Genomic DNA, 12,321 nt, shown 5'->3' on the forward strand with positions numbered 1-12,321 from the left:
AGATGAGAGAAGGGGAAATATAAACCCAGAGAGCTGTGGCGGGTGATTAGTGGGAACCCGTAATCTTGGAGAACTTTAAAAGAGAAATGACTGGGAAAGTGGACGAAAATCTCAAAATACGGGTGGGCAGATATGCAGATATAAACCACACGCGAAGAACAGGGGAGTTGCGAAGGGGAAACGGAAAAATAAAAGTGGGAAAGACAAAGAGTGGACCGTGTCAGATCTTATTCTCTGCAGGGGTGAAGGGCGTTTTCCGATATCAAGAGCAATCATAGAGAACAATTGATAGGGGACGTTGGCTAGAACACAATAGCTAAGATTGGGGGGGCAAATAGAGGAATGATAAAGAAGACGAAGAATAGTAACTTACATGAATAGAAATAAAATAAAAAAAGGAAAGGGATTGAAATCAATAAGGGGATAATAGAAGAATAGAAGAATAGAGAGAGAGAGAGAGAGAGAAAGAGTAAAGGGAAGAGACAAGAGTAGATAGAGTGGAGGGAGGGATGGGTCGGGAGAAGCGGGTCAAAAGTGATTTAGCGGGAAAAAAAGACGATATAGCCCAACGGGGAATGGGGAAGGGGACAAAAAGAAAAGGGAAGAAAAAGGGAAAAACAGAGAAGAGAGAGAGAGAGAGAGAAAAGAAAAGAGTCGAGGATCCCGACCTGGCCCCTAGTCCCAATATGTTAATATGACGGATCCCTAAGGACATAGGAACCAGAAACCTCTTTTGGACCTCCCTTGCTCGATCTACTTAATATTTGGGATGTCAAAGTACGTTGGGAATGCTGGTATGCGGTATAATCAGAACTTCATAAAGGGGATGTCATATATGGCATCTAGTTTGGAAGTTATCTCAAGAACATGAGTTTGGTGGACTGATATTGGAAAGGGAAAAAAAATCCCAGATACCTGACTAGTACTATGGACACTATTTGCTATTTTTTGGGGATATTTGGGTGAGTTTTCCCCGTTCGTCTGATCCTGTGCGACCAAACACGGATTGGCGAATCTCGGGAGAGGCAAAAGGGGGGGAAATCATCTATAACCTCGTGTACAATAGAATACTTGTGGGTCCTTAGACGCGATCGGATATCGAGAGAGTGGGATGAAATACATATACTAAAGCAACCGCACGGTGAGTATTAGAGTCAAGGTAATCACAATCATAGTCAATAATCATAATCATAATAATATATGTATGGAGTAGGTAATTTAAACTACTCTCTCCAATGACGATCGATGCCGCCGAGAACTGGCCGAACAAGGTCTGCACTCTTTGGGTATAACGTGCCGGACTACTCCGTTGGGAAATCCACCCGTGGGACCGAGTAATTTTATGGAATTGAATCTAATTTGAATCTAATTGTGTAGACGGTGTAAAATATATGTTCACCGATAAATTCCAAGGTCCACGCGTTGACCTAGGGTTGAGGTAAGATGTTCATGTGGGAGATATATAACGGCGATCAGACCTCCGGAGAAGGGAACAACAGATCCAACCCATTTCGCCTGACAAACAATTACAGTTATCATCTCTACCATTGGCTTGAAAGAGGTTCCCTTTGTTCCCTCTTCGTATCCGACGCGACTTTGAAACGTGCCCTTGCAAGCTTCTCTTTCAGGGGAGATAGAGAAATAAGAATACATATTGGGATATATATCACATTCCACGATGCAGGGCTAAATTCCATATTATCGCCATACAAGACTGAACCCTCACAATCTTGCCAACATGGAATACTGCTAATCCTGCTAATCCTGCTTCCTGTCCATCCTACTGCATAGGTGGTACGCGCAACTCATGATACAGTCGTTATGACGCCTCCACCCCGATCGGGTCTCACCTGGTCTCGGGATGGGTACCTAAAATTGGAACGTCTTTTATTTCCCCCCGGCACAGTCAATTTGCTCTTCTATTTTCTTCAGCAAGTATAGCCAATATAATTTCACATGTATATAGATGTTATACGTTGTAAGTTCCGAGGGTGTCTTCCGAGGATGCTTTTCCGAGGATGCCACGATGTCTTCCAGCCGCGTGCAAATCCACTAGCCCCAGATCGTCAGCCGACCCTCTCGGCTCCGACGACACATTGGATGAAATCACACCCATTCCTAGGCATCCGTTCATACGCGGGCTACGAATATCGGTATTTTGCTCATTGTGCGCTTCTACCCATACGCAATAATCAGGGTAGGGCTTGGAAGAACAGCACCCACATAAGCCTCCACTTAAGTACGATCTTGTACAAAGTTGGTGTAGTCCCCGAGCAAGGGACTCTAGGTTTGCCACATCGGAACTATAGTTCAATGATGCAGAGCATGGGGGCATGGGGGCATGGGAACATGCAATAAGAGTAATAATCCCGCAATATGCACATTATTGAAAATACGATCGTCGATGTCTCTCTCAGGCACATCAAGTTAAGACCCCCAGCCACAGTCCCGAGCGACTGGGTGCCCAGGTGATTCGAGTGGATGACATAGCTGCTGATATAATCTATGGTGCCTCAGGCAACAAGGACTAAGCCGCGTGTAGAATTAAAACAATAAAAAAACATGGGAAACAACATCAAAATATTACATGTAAACATCAAACATTCAAAAATCCAGACATCTGGAGAGATGGCCAATTTTGATTAAATCAAACTTGGTTTTATCCCTCCCCAAGACGAATGGGCTAGGCAGACATGTCGACATCGGGTCAAGTCCAGTCTCGTTTTCAAACATCCATTGATATCGCCCGCCGACAAGCGTATCACGTAGCGCCCGTCGCAGGACAGAAGCGACCACCAACAGAGCCCACAGATCATGTCCCCGATATCCCACCTCTTGGCCCAGTCGTAGAACAAGCTACTGCTACTTTACCTCTCCAAAATGTCAATCCAGACACCATATTGGAATCAGCTCCGTTGCAGTCTGCCCGTGATCTGCTAACCCCCGTCCATCGCTTCACCGCTAGCAAGATTTATCCTGGTGCGGGCACGGGCGCGGAGCCATCCCCGGATGATCATCAAAAGGCCGTGGCTGCGACTGCCCCGCCTTCTAGTCAGAATCCTCTGCTATCCCTGTCTAATCCAAAGTATGGCCTGCCGCCTGCTCTCACGGCTAATTTTGCCACACTCGGTGTTAGAAATATCTACCCGTGGCAGGCGTCGTGTTTGCTGGCTAGGGGGTTGCTCTCCGGTGAACGTCATTTGGTTTACACGGCTCCGACGGGCGGTGGAAAGTCCCTCGTTGCGGATGTTTTGCTTTTGAAACGCATTATTGAAAACCCGGGGCGTAAAGCGCTGTTGGTTTTACCTTATGTTGCTTTGGTTCAGGAGAAGCTCAAGTGGATGCGTCGCATTGTACAAGATGTGGAGAGGAATACCCCGGATAATGAAGATGACGACAAATTCCCTCGCAGGCAATGGAAGAAATTCCATAAGAATATCAGGGTGACGGGCTTCTTTGGTGGAAGTCGGACGACAGCTACATGGGCCGATACTGATATTGCTGTTTGTACGATAGAGAAGGTGTGCACGATTGCCGTTCAGTGTTGCATGCAGAATTCTGATATCCCCTTTATTAGGCCAATTCGTTGATAAACAGCGCTATCGAAGAGTGTAACATTGGAGACTTGGGAGTCGTGGTTCTCGACGAATTGCACATGCTCGATGATGAACATCGGGGCTATCTCTTGGAGTTGATGGTCACGAAGCTGCTGTTATTACAGCAGGACATCCAGATTGTTGGGATGAGTGCTACGCTTTCCGTGAGTCTATGGTCCAATCCTTCGGTGGGCTGCTCTAACCGTCCTACAGAACACCGAGATGTTGGCACAATGGATGAACGCCAAGTTCTACATCTCCACATACAGACCAATCCCCATCGATGAATACTTGGTATACGAGAATGGAATCTACCCAGCTGCAACATCGAGGCAATTGTTCCAAACGGCATCCAAGCTGACTGCTGCTGCGTCTTTACACGATACCATACCTCCCCACCGGATAATTGAACCTTCTACCTTCAAGCAGCTCAGCAACTCCGCCACAAATGCCATGGTAGCGTTAGCAGTGGAAACTGCAGCTGCTGGGTTTGGATCGTTGGTGTTTTGTGGTAGTCGTAATGCATGTCAGATCCATGCCGCGACTATCGGTGAAGCGATGCCGCCAGCAGAGGCGGAAGAATTGAACAAGCGACTTGATCTTCTCGCAGAACTGCGTAGTCTCGCTTGCGGGCTGGACCCAGCTTTGGAGACAGCAATCATCAAAGGAACAGGGTTTCACAGTTAGTATTCTGACATCCATGATAGAGCTCTGACCATTACTAATGACCACTTAGATGCTGGCATGACCACCGAAGAGCGGGAGCTAATTGCACAGGCCTACGACCAGGGCGTGATCAAAGTTCTCGTGGCCACATGCAGTCTTGCCGCTGGTGTAAACCTCCCAGCGAGACGAGTCATCATAAATGGTGCGCGTATGGGTCATGAACTAGTAGGTCCGGCTATGCTGTAGGTGCCTCCTTTCTGAAGTTGGGAGTATGAACTGACAAAAACAGTCGTCAAATGTGCGGTCGTGCTGGCCGCAAAGGCAAGGATGACGCCGGCGAAACCTATCTCATCTGCGTGAAAGCTGATATGCAGGCTGTTTGCGATCTGTTAGATGCCGATATGCCAGCTATTGAGAGCTGCCTCGCGCCGGAGAAAAGAGGCCTCAAACGGTATGTATTTTTCATCCAATTCTATTGTATTATCCCTGAATTATTTGCTCACACTCCAAAGGGCTTTACTTGAAGCCGTGGCAACAGGACTGGTATCCGGCTGCGAGGCGATCAAAGAATATGTCCGGTGCACGCTTCTTTACCGCACATTGGACAAGAAGCTCGCATACAACATCATGAGATCAGCTCTTCAGGAACTAGTCGACGAAGAACTTCTGATTTTCCGAGATGACGAATCATACGAAGCCACACCATTAGGACAGGCAGTCGTGGCCTCAGCATTCTCACCCGAAGACGGCCTATTCGTTCACGAAGAGTTGAAACGAGCATTACAGGCCTTCGTCATGGACGGTGACATGCACATCTTCTACATGTTCACACCACTCCAAGCAGCTATGAACACCCCCATCGACTGGCAGATTTTCCGTGATCAACTAGACCGGCTAGACGAGAGCGGTCTCCGAGCTCTACAATTCGTCGGAGTGCAACCGGGTTTCGTCAACACAATGTACGTCTCCTTCCTATACATATTCACACCATACCTCTCCACCCAGCCTATCCAAATCCTAAACTAACACCCCATTACCAGGGTCCAATCGGGTGCCTCCCTAAAAGAAACAAACCCAGCCCAAATAAAACAAGCCCGAATCTACCGTCGCGCCTACACAGCCTTCCAACTCCGCGATCTCAGCAACGAAGTCCCCCTCTCAACAATAGCCCAACGCTACAAAATCCCCCGCGGCACGATCCAAACCCTAGCACAGCAATGCCACGGCTTCGCTGCCGGCATCGTCAAATTTTGCCAGCGCATGAACTGGGGTATGATGGCGGTCGTTTTAGATCATATGCGCGATAGACTCGAAGCTGGCGCGCGGGCGGATCTGCTCGAGATGGCGCAGGTTACTTTTGTTAAAAGTTGGACCGCGCGGTTGCTGAGGGATAATGGGTTTAGGAATTTGAGGGCTTTGGCTGAGGCCGAACCGAAGGATTTGGTTCCTGTTCTTATGATGGTGGGCTTTTTGGACTTTCTTTTTTGCATGTCTTGTTAGAGACTGTGTGTGATCATCTACTAACCTATCCCTGGTGTGTCTAGGCCAATCCTCGCAAAGCGCAGAAAAGTCAGCTCTATCCGACAGAGGCGGAGAGGTATACTGCGAAGTTGATGGTTAAGGCCGAGACGATTGTTTCACATGCGATTAATATCTGGGGTATGTATTTTGTGATGAACGCAGAATTTGTTTTAGATATACTGACATGCATTGTCCACTAGAGCGAGAGATGCAAATCGAGGTGGAGGAATGAATACCGCAATTTCTATATACCCCAATTCAATCTTCACTTATCGCCGATACCACATCCTGGTCACCTGCGTCCTCCGCATCTTCTTCTGTAGAAGAAAAATCCCCTGCAAAAGTGCCTCTGCAGTCGGCGGACACCCAGGCACATAAATATCCACAGGCACGATGCGGTCCACGCCACGCACAACATTGTAACTGTAGTGGTAATACCCTCCACCATTTGCACAACTACCCATGCTAATTACCCATCGAGGCTCGGGCATCTGATCATATAGTTGTCGCACTGCCGGAGCCATCTTGTTGACTACCGTGCCGGCTACAATCATGACATCTGCTTGTCGTGGCGAGGCGCGGAAAATAATGCCTAGTCGATCTTGATCGTAGCGTGGCATTGAGGTGTGCATCATTTCAATTCCGCAGCAGGCGAGTCCGAATGATAAGGGCCAGAGGGAGCCTTGTCTTCCCCAGTTTACAAGTTCGTCGGCTTTTGCACTGGGTTAGTAGAAAATGTTAGGGCTAGATCAGTAGAATTGTGGGTTGGCGTAGTATTGAACATACAGGAGATACCCAGACGTTCCATCTTTCTGTCTTTCAAATGGTATGGGTGTAGATGTAGAGCTGCTGGGCTCCGAGGATGTGCGTAGGTATCGTGTTGTAGCGATGGTAGGTAAGAGACACTGTGACCATTGCTTTGGATTGGAGTGACGGAGTATATTCCGAGAGGACGTATTCAAAAGCATGATCACCAGCTAAACTTGAGTATTTTGCTAGCTTGAGAAGTCAAGTGTAAAAGATAGAATCAGCTTAATTCTCCCTTGGAGAAGTTTTATAGTTATTTCGAAACAGCTGGGTGTTGAGCATCCAATGAGAAGGCAGATATCAAGATATCAACCAATAAGACGCGCAAGAATTCGGCGACTTGGTGGGTCCGAGGTTGCTAAATTCGCCGAAATCAAGACGCCGAACTTACTACAATCAAACTGCCTTTCAAAATTATTAAATGCCACGTAGTAGTCCAGCCAAAGTCGCCTGTCGTCTGTGTCATGACAGACGAGTCAAATGCGATCGCAGTGAAGGCGTGGCGTGTTCCAACTGCCGGAATGCCCGACGCCAATGTGAGCTGATTATATCTCGCCGTGGACGGTAAGGTTGCAAATACCGAGCTATCATATTACGACTAATTCAGATGTAGGAAACGAAAGCTTCCTCTTCTACCTACTGAAGCAGGCTCAAGCAGGAGTCTTCCACAGACTTCTCCCAATGTGTCGTATGAAGGGGTAACGAGCTCAAATACACCTGTGACCACTTCTGCTCAAGTCAACAGAGATAAGCCACAGCAAGAGCCATGTTTCCCAGCTCTTGGACCAAGCGGAAAAACAACTTATGTTGGAGATTCTTCTAATCTCAACTACATGATTCAACAATTTGGAAATCCTTTCGGTGGTACGACGGATGTTCGTCCGCTCCAAGACCATCTCCATGGGGCAATGCTGGCCCGGTTGGGTAGACCGACGACGCAGGAAATTGAAAGGATTCGTATATCTACTAGTGAAAGTTTGAAGAGCCAAGGCGCATTTGATCTCCCGTCACAAGAGACCAGTCAGGCCCTTCTCGACGCTTACTTCCATTTTTCACTTGCTGCACTGCCTATTCTTGATAGGTCGAGGTTTCTTGCCTCTCTCACGGAAGGCAAATTCTCGCACTTGCTCTTGAATGCTATTTATGTCGCTGCTACTGTATATTGTTCTGATTCTGTCATTGCTGATGCTGGATTCGTGTCGCGATATGCTGCAAGTCTCACCTTTTACCGGAGGGCTAAAGCTCTTTATGATGCTGGATATGAAACAGATGCTATCGTGACCATTCAAGCTACGTTCCTCATGTGCCATTGGTGGAATGGTCTTCTAGAGCATAAAGATCCTTGGTACTGGGTTGGTATCTCTGTGGGAATGGCACAGGCTTTAGGATTGCATCAAGCGTGAGTCTGCCAATCCCCATCCCTCCAATGTGGACTAAGGGCAACTAATCAGTATTCTAGAAAGTCATACATTCGGCTCGAAGAGAAAGATCGGAAATTATGGCGGAGACTCTGGTGGATGATATATGTCAGTTATTGTCCATAAACCCCAAGGTCTATTGCTGGTCTGACTTTTAGTACCAGGCCATGGACATAAATCTCTCTATGCTTCATGACCGTCCTCCACACATACAAGGAAGACTTTGCAATGTCCCTCTTCTATCGGAAGCAGATTTCGAACAAGTCGAGTCTGAAGAGACAGGAACTTCCCTAGAAGATCTCAATGGGGCAAATACCTTCGCGATACATGCTGTGCAATTAGCTTGGACAGGTTCGACATCCCATCACCCTGTTTCGAAATGTACTTACTTACTCCCTTACTAACGAATATTACAGTGGATCGCTACTTCACTCTTAAATACGACGAAGATAGCGGTCACGCGCAAGATATCTGCTTAGAGCAAATTGCCTTGTGGTTTTCATCCCTCCCCCCGGAATTCAAGTCTTTGTCAACAAATAGTAGCAAGTGGGCTATGTTGACTTGCATATTATACCAGTAGGTTAGCCTTCCAATGAACTCTCCAGAAACCATTCATTCTGAACACATCGAACCTACAGAGAATACCGACTAGTTCTACACCGAAACAACCCAAGATTCTCGCTCAACACCGGTCCAGATACCCCGACATTCGAGATATGCACAGAGATCTCCCACATGCTCGAAATACTCATGGCAAAGGATCTTCTATACGCAGCCACAGCTAGCATGTACGTTCCCTCGTGATAGCATAACAAGCTATATCCCAATTACTATGTATCCTGGGAGGTTTGCTAAAGCCCTTTTTAGAGTTGCCCCCGTGCTCTCCGTGCTCTCAATTTACATAGTCAATATCTACAGAGGGGATGCTGGTGTCCGAATAATCTCACAGCATCGAGCCCGGCTCTGCATGCTGATTCTTGACAAGTTGCAAGATCGGTTCCCCGTCGTTGCGGCTTTCTATCCGATTTTTGAATCTCCGCTTAAGCGATACTCTGATGGTATGCAGATGAAAGATGGTGCGGGGGTACCAGAGCGCCCGGTAACAGGATCCTCGATGGGAAATGGTCGTCAACTTGACGAAAGTGATATTGGTAGTATGAACATGCACACTACTGGGGGATTGTTTGATCAGGTTCCGCAAGATGGTATGGCCATGGCGTTTCCTTTTTCGTTTCCGTTCGGCAATCTTTTCGAAGATGTCTTTCTGAACTCGCATTTTCAGTCTACACCTTTTGGTGAAGATGATATATCGTATCCTGAATAATATTGCTAACTATCCATGGATACTTTATGGATTGATGTACAACATGCAAAACAAAAATAAAGGAATCTCCATAAAATAGACATCGAGTGCCATTCTTATATTTGCAATAGCATGTATGCGGTTTGTACATGATTTACAATCCCAAACGCCCTAGCCCAAACGCCACGTAGATATAAACATAAGAGCCTGCCCATGAGCAGCGGAGAAAGTGACCAATCCCAAAAAAAAACAAAAAGAGAACGGCTTAGTTCTTCTTTTCCAAACAAAGAGTTCTACAATTCACCATGGCCACCATGGCGATGCTCACCCTCCGATCCTGGCGCAGCCATAAACCCGCCAGCGTGCACACGCAGCGCAAAGTTAATCAAAATAATTATGACGAGTCCGATACTGACAATCGTCGGACCCCAGCGCTCGTAGTAGACACGCTTGACGTCGCGACGCTTGCGGATCTTGTCGACGCGCCAGATGTACAGGACGAGACTGTAGACGAGGGCGCCGGCGGCGAGGATGGTAAAGGCCCAGGACGATATGAGTGTGGCATTGTCGGTGCCGAAGTTTAGGAGGGTTGCGGCAATTCCACCGAGGATGATGGAGAATTCCAACCAGGAGAGGAAGGTTCGCTCGGCGGCAAAGTAGACTTTGGGTTCCACGCGGACGGGAACGAAGATGCCTAGTTTTGTGTTAGTTTGGGTGATTGATGCACAGAATGGCATAGGGATGACTTACGTTTGCCGGGGGGAGCCTGGAAGCGCTGTAGGGTGCGTCGGTGGTTACTCAAGACAGCGATCCCACGCTGTTCGGGGGGAGGCAGGGATGTTGGACGGGGCCGGGGGATTATCGCCATGAGACCCTGTGCGACAGCGTGACCAGCTCGAGAGAGGTAGTGTTTAGCTAGTTGTTGCGCGTAGTATGCACCCCCGATGCGACGGGCTTCTTCGAGTTCGTCGGAATAGACCGATTCGTCGTCTGAGTCGTACAAGGGGTAGTCTTCGTCGCCGGGCAGAGGCTGGGCGGCGATGCGTTCTTCGATATCTAATTCGTTGCCATTGGTCTCAAACAATCCGTTTTGGTGCTCGGTGACGTCTCCGTTGGAGGGTGTTTCTTGCGAATCAGGGGTTTCATCGTCATCCGAATCTTCATCATTGGCGGATATTGAGGTACTGGCCAGCGGTCTGTGGATACCGAATTCGCGACTAGCTGGTTTGCGGATGTCTACACCCATCTGTGGGAACCAGAATGGGAGTAGATTGATGCGAGTAGGGAACATGGTGGCTGTTCCGTGGATGAACTTGCTGAATTTGGGGACTGCCTCAACCAAGTGACTGGCAGTCAAATCCCGAATCCACTGGGGAGGTTCCTGGCCCGCCTGGGTTTGCAGCTTCACCTCCAGCACGGCATAAGGGAATCGGTCGATATCCTCCGGAGGAAGTTGGGAGAATGGGAAGTCGACTCCGATATCCATGCGACGCCAGTTCTTCCCAGACCGTTGGCGGCCATCCAGGTTATCATCTCGGATCATGGTCAATTCCGTATCAAGAGAGATTCGAACACGAGCATCACCTGGCAGCTGGAATGCAGTGCGGTGGTAGAATGTACGGGTGACAGGCACCAAGCGGCGAGTAATGACGCGGTACTGAATCTCGCGAGCCAATTGCTCCAAGTCATCAATCTCTGACGGGCTCTTTTTACCCTCCTTGCGCATCTTGTCGAAGATCTGCTCAACCGTCATGCGGCCATCGAGGTAGGCATTGACGTGCTTCTCCTTGAGAACGAAACGCGCCTTGACAGACTTTTCTCCCGTCCAGTCCTCGCGGTGGGTTTTCCGCTCCACGAAGATCTGGTCACTTTCCATTCCACCGTACCAACGCAGTCGAATTGCCTCGGCGCCTTCTGTTTTCTTCAGACGACCCTGATACAGCTCCCAAGTGTCCGTGTTGTCATAGTAGACCGAAGAGATGGCCGTATCCTTCTCCTCGAACTCCTTGTTGGCATTGAAGACCAACACTGGCAAGTGCTTCAAGATCACCAGCTTCAACTCCGTAATATTATCCCGATGCACCCAATACTTTGTGGTCTGACGCACAAAGTTCTGTTGTGTACCACCGGCAGACGAGTCACCTTTGACCGGATTACCCTTGGTCCGGACCAGGTCATAAAGCTTGGACAGTTTGACTACAAAAGCGTCGTAGTTGTCCTTAAAGAACGGCTTGGCCTTCAGACGTGTCGCGAAAACAGGCTTGAGGTACCATTGAGTTTCTTTCTGTGGGATTGTTAGCGAATTGGGGGAACCCGACTTGCAAATTGGAAGGAGCACATACGTCATGCTTCTTGATGATCTTCTGGAACCCGGTGTAGTTTAATTGAGTGAATTTGGCCAAGTCATGAACATCAGCAATAATGTCACTGAGGACCTGCTCAAGCAGCAAGAAATCCGCATCGGTGGGCGCGGGCCGAGAAGCTCGAATACTCTGGCGACGGGATTCGGTCGAGCTGTCCAGACGGGAGACGACGTCGTTCACTTCGAGCTCGCTTTCTTGGATGCGGGCGACAATCTCCTCGCTCTTGCGCTTCTGGAAAAGGAACACCTTCTCCAGCTCACTTTCGAGCAAGGAGACGAAATGCGTCTCATCGTCCTCGGTCCATTCCTTGCGGGCGGGTTTGGTGTTATCGGAGGTTGGCTCGTCGACGAAATCTGTCTTGAGGGCTTTCTTGAGATCGTCGTAGGCAATGTAGTAAGGATAATATTCCTTGATCATGGAAGAACGGAGATATTCACCGAACCTGTGAAACCATTGAGTCAGTACGTTTGAGGCGCGGGGAGTGGAGTGGCTGGAGTTGGAAGATAACGGGATTGAGATTGAGATTGGGAGTTACATACCTCATGGTGGTGGTAGGGAGAAATGTAACGAGGAGTTCGTGTTTATCCCAAGCTCATGACGGGAAAGAGAAGAAAGAAGAAAAAAAATAACCCGGTGAGGGGAGCAGG

General features: G+C 48.4%; 4 protein-coding genes across 4 annotated transcripts; 2 read left to right on the forward strand and 2 right to left on the reverse strand.

The window, feature by feature from the left end:
* Positions 1-2,693: 2,693 nt before the first annotated feature.
* Positions 2,694-6,015, forward strand: N7487_006902 (DEAD/DEAH box helicase; the record flags this gene model as incomplete). The annotated part of the gene is made up of 9 exons (XM_056874649.1): positions 2,694-3,521; positions 3,578-3,760; positions 3,810-4,278; positions 4,333-4,504; positions 4,552-4,713; positions 4,775-5,221; positions 5,303-5,723; positions 5,807-5,921; positions 5,984-6,015. The coding sequence occupies 9 exons, from the start codon at positions 2,694-2,696 to the stop codon at positions 6,013-6,015; spliced, it is 2,829 nt and encodes a 942-aa protein (XP_056732369.1).
* A 37-nt stretch (positions 6,016-6,052) lies between these two features.
* N7487_006903 (NuoB/complex I 20 kDa subunit family protein) lies at positions 6,053-6,751 on the reverse strand (the record flags this gene model as incomplete). Its single annotated transcript, XM_056874650.1, has 2 exons — positions 6,053-6,503; positions 6,570-6,751. 2 exons carry the CDS (start codon positions 6,749-6,751, stop codon positions 6,053-6,055), a joined length of 633 nt encoding a protein of 210 aa, XP_056732370.1.
* A 260-nt stretch (positions 6,752-7,011) lies between these two features.
* Positions 7,012-9,332, forward strand: N7487_006904 (Zn(II)2Cys6 transcription factor; the record flags this gene model as incomplete). Its single annotated transcript, XM_056874651.1, has 7 exons — positions 7,012-7,154; positions 7,204-7,989; positions 8,050-8,116; positions 8,173-8,359; positions 8,425-8,584; positions 8,647-8,796; positions 8,876-9,332. The coding sequence occupies 7 exons, from the start codon at positions 7,012-7,014 to the stop codon at positions 9,330-9,332; spliced, it is 1,950 nt and encodes a 649-aa protein (XP_056732371.1).
* A 272-nt stretch (positions 9,333-9,604) lies between these two features.
* On the reverse strand, positions 9,605-12,218 carry vtc4 (putative vacuolar transporter chaperone (Vtc4); the record flags this gene model as incomplete). Its single annotated transcript, XM_056874652.1, has 4 exons — positions 9,605-10,005; positions 10,062-11,595; positions 11,654-12,116; positions 12,214-12,218. 4 exons carry the CDS (start codon positions 12,216-12,218, stop codon positions 9,605-9,607), a joined length of 2,403 nt encoding a protein of 800 aa, XP_056732372.1.
* Between the last annotated feature and the right edge of the window lie 103 nt (positions 12,219-12,321).

Source organism: Penicillium crustosum, assembly GCF_028827405.1.
Source record: "Penicillium crustosum strain IBT 35664 chromosome Unknown utg000002l_segment0_segment0, whole genome shotgun sequence".
Lineage (NCBI taxonomy): Eukaryota > Fungi > Ascomycota > Eurotiomycetes > Eurotiales > Aspergillaceae > Penicillium > Penicillium crustosum.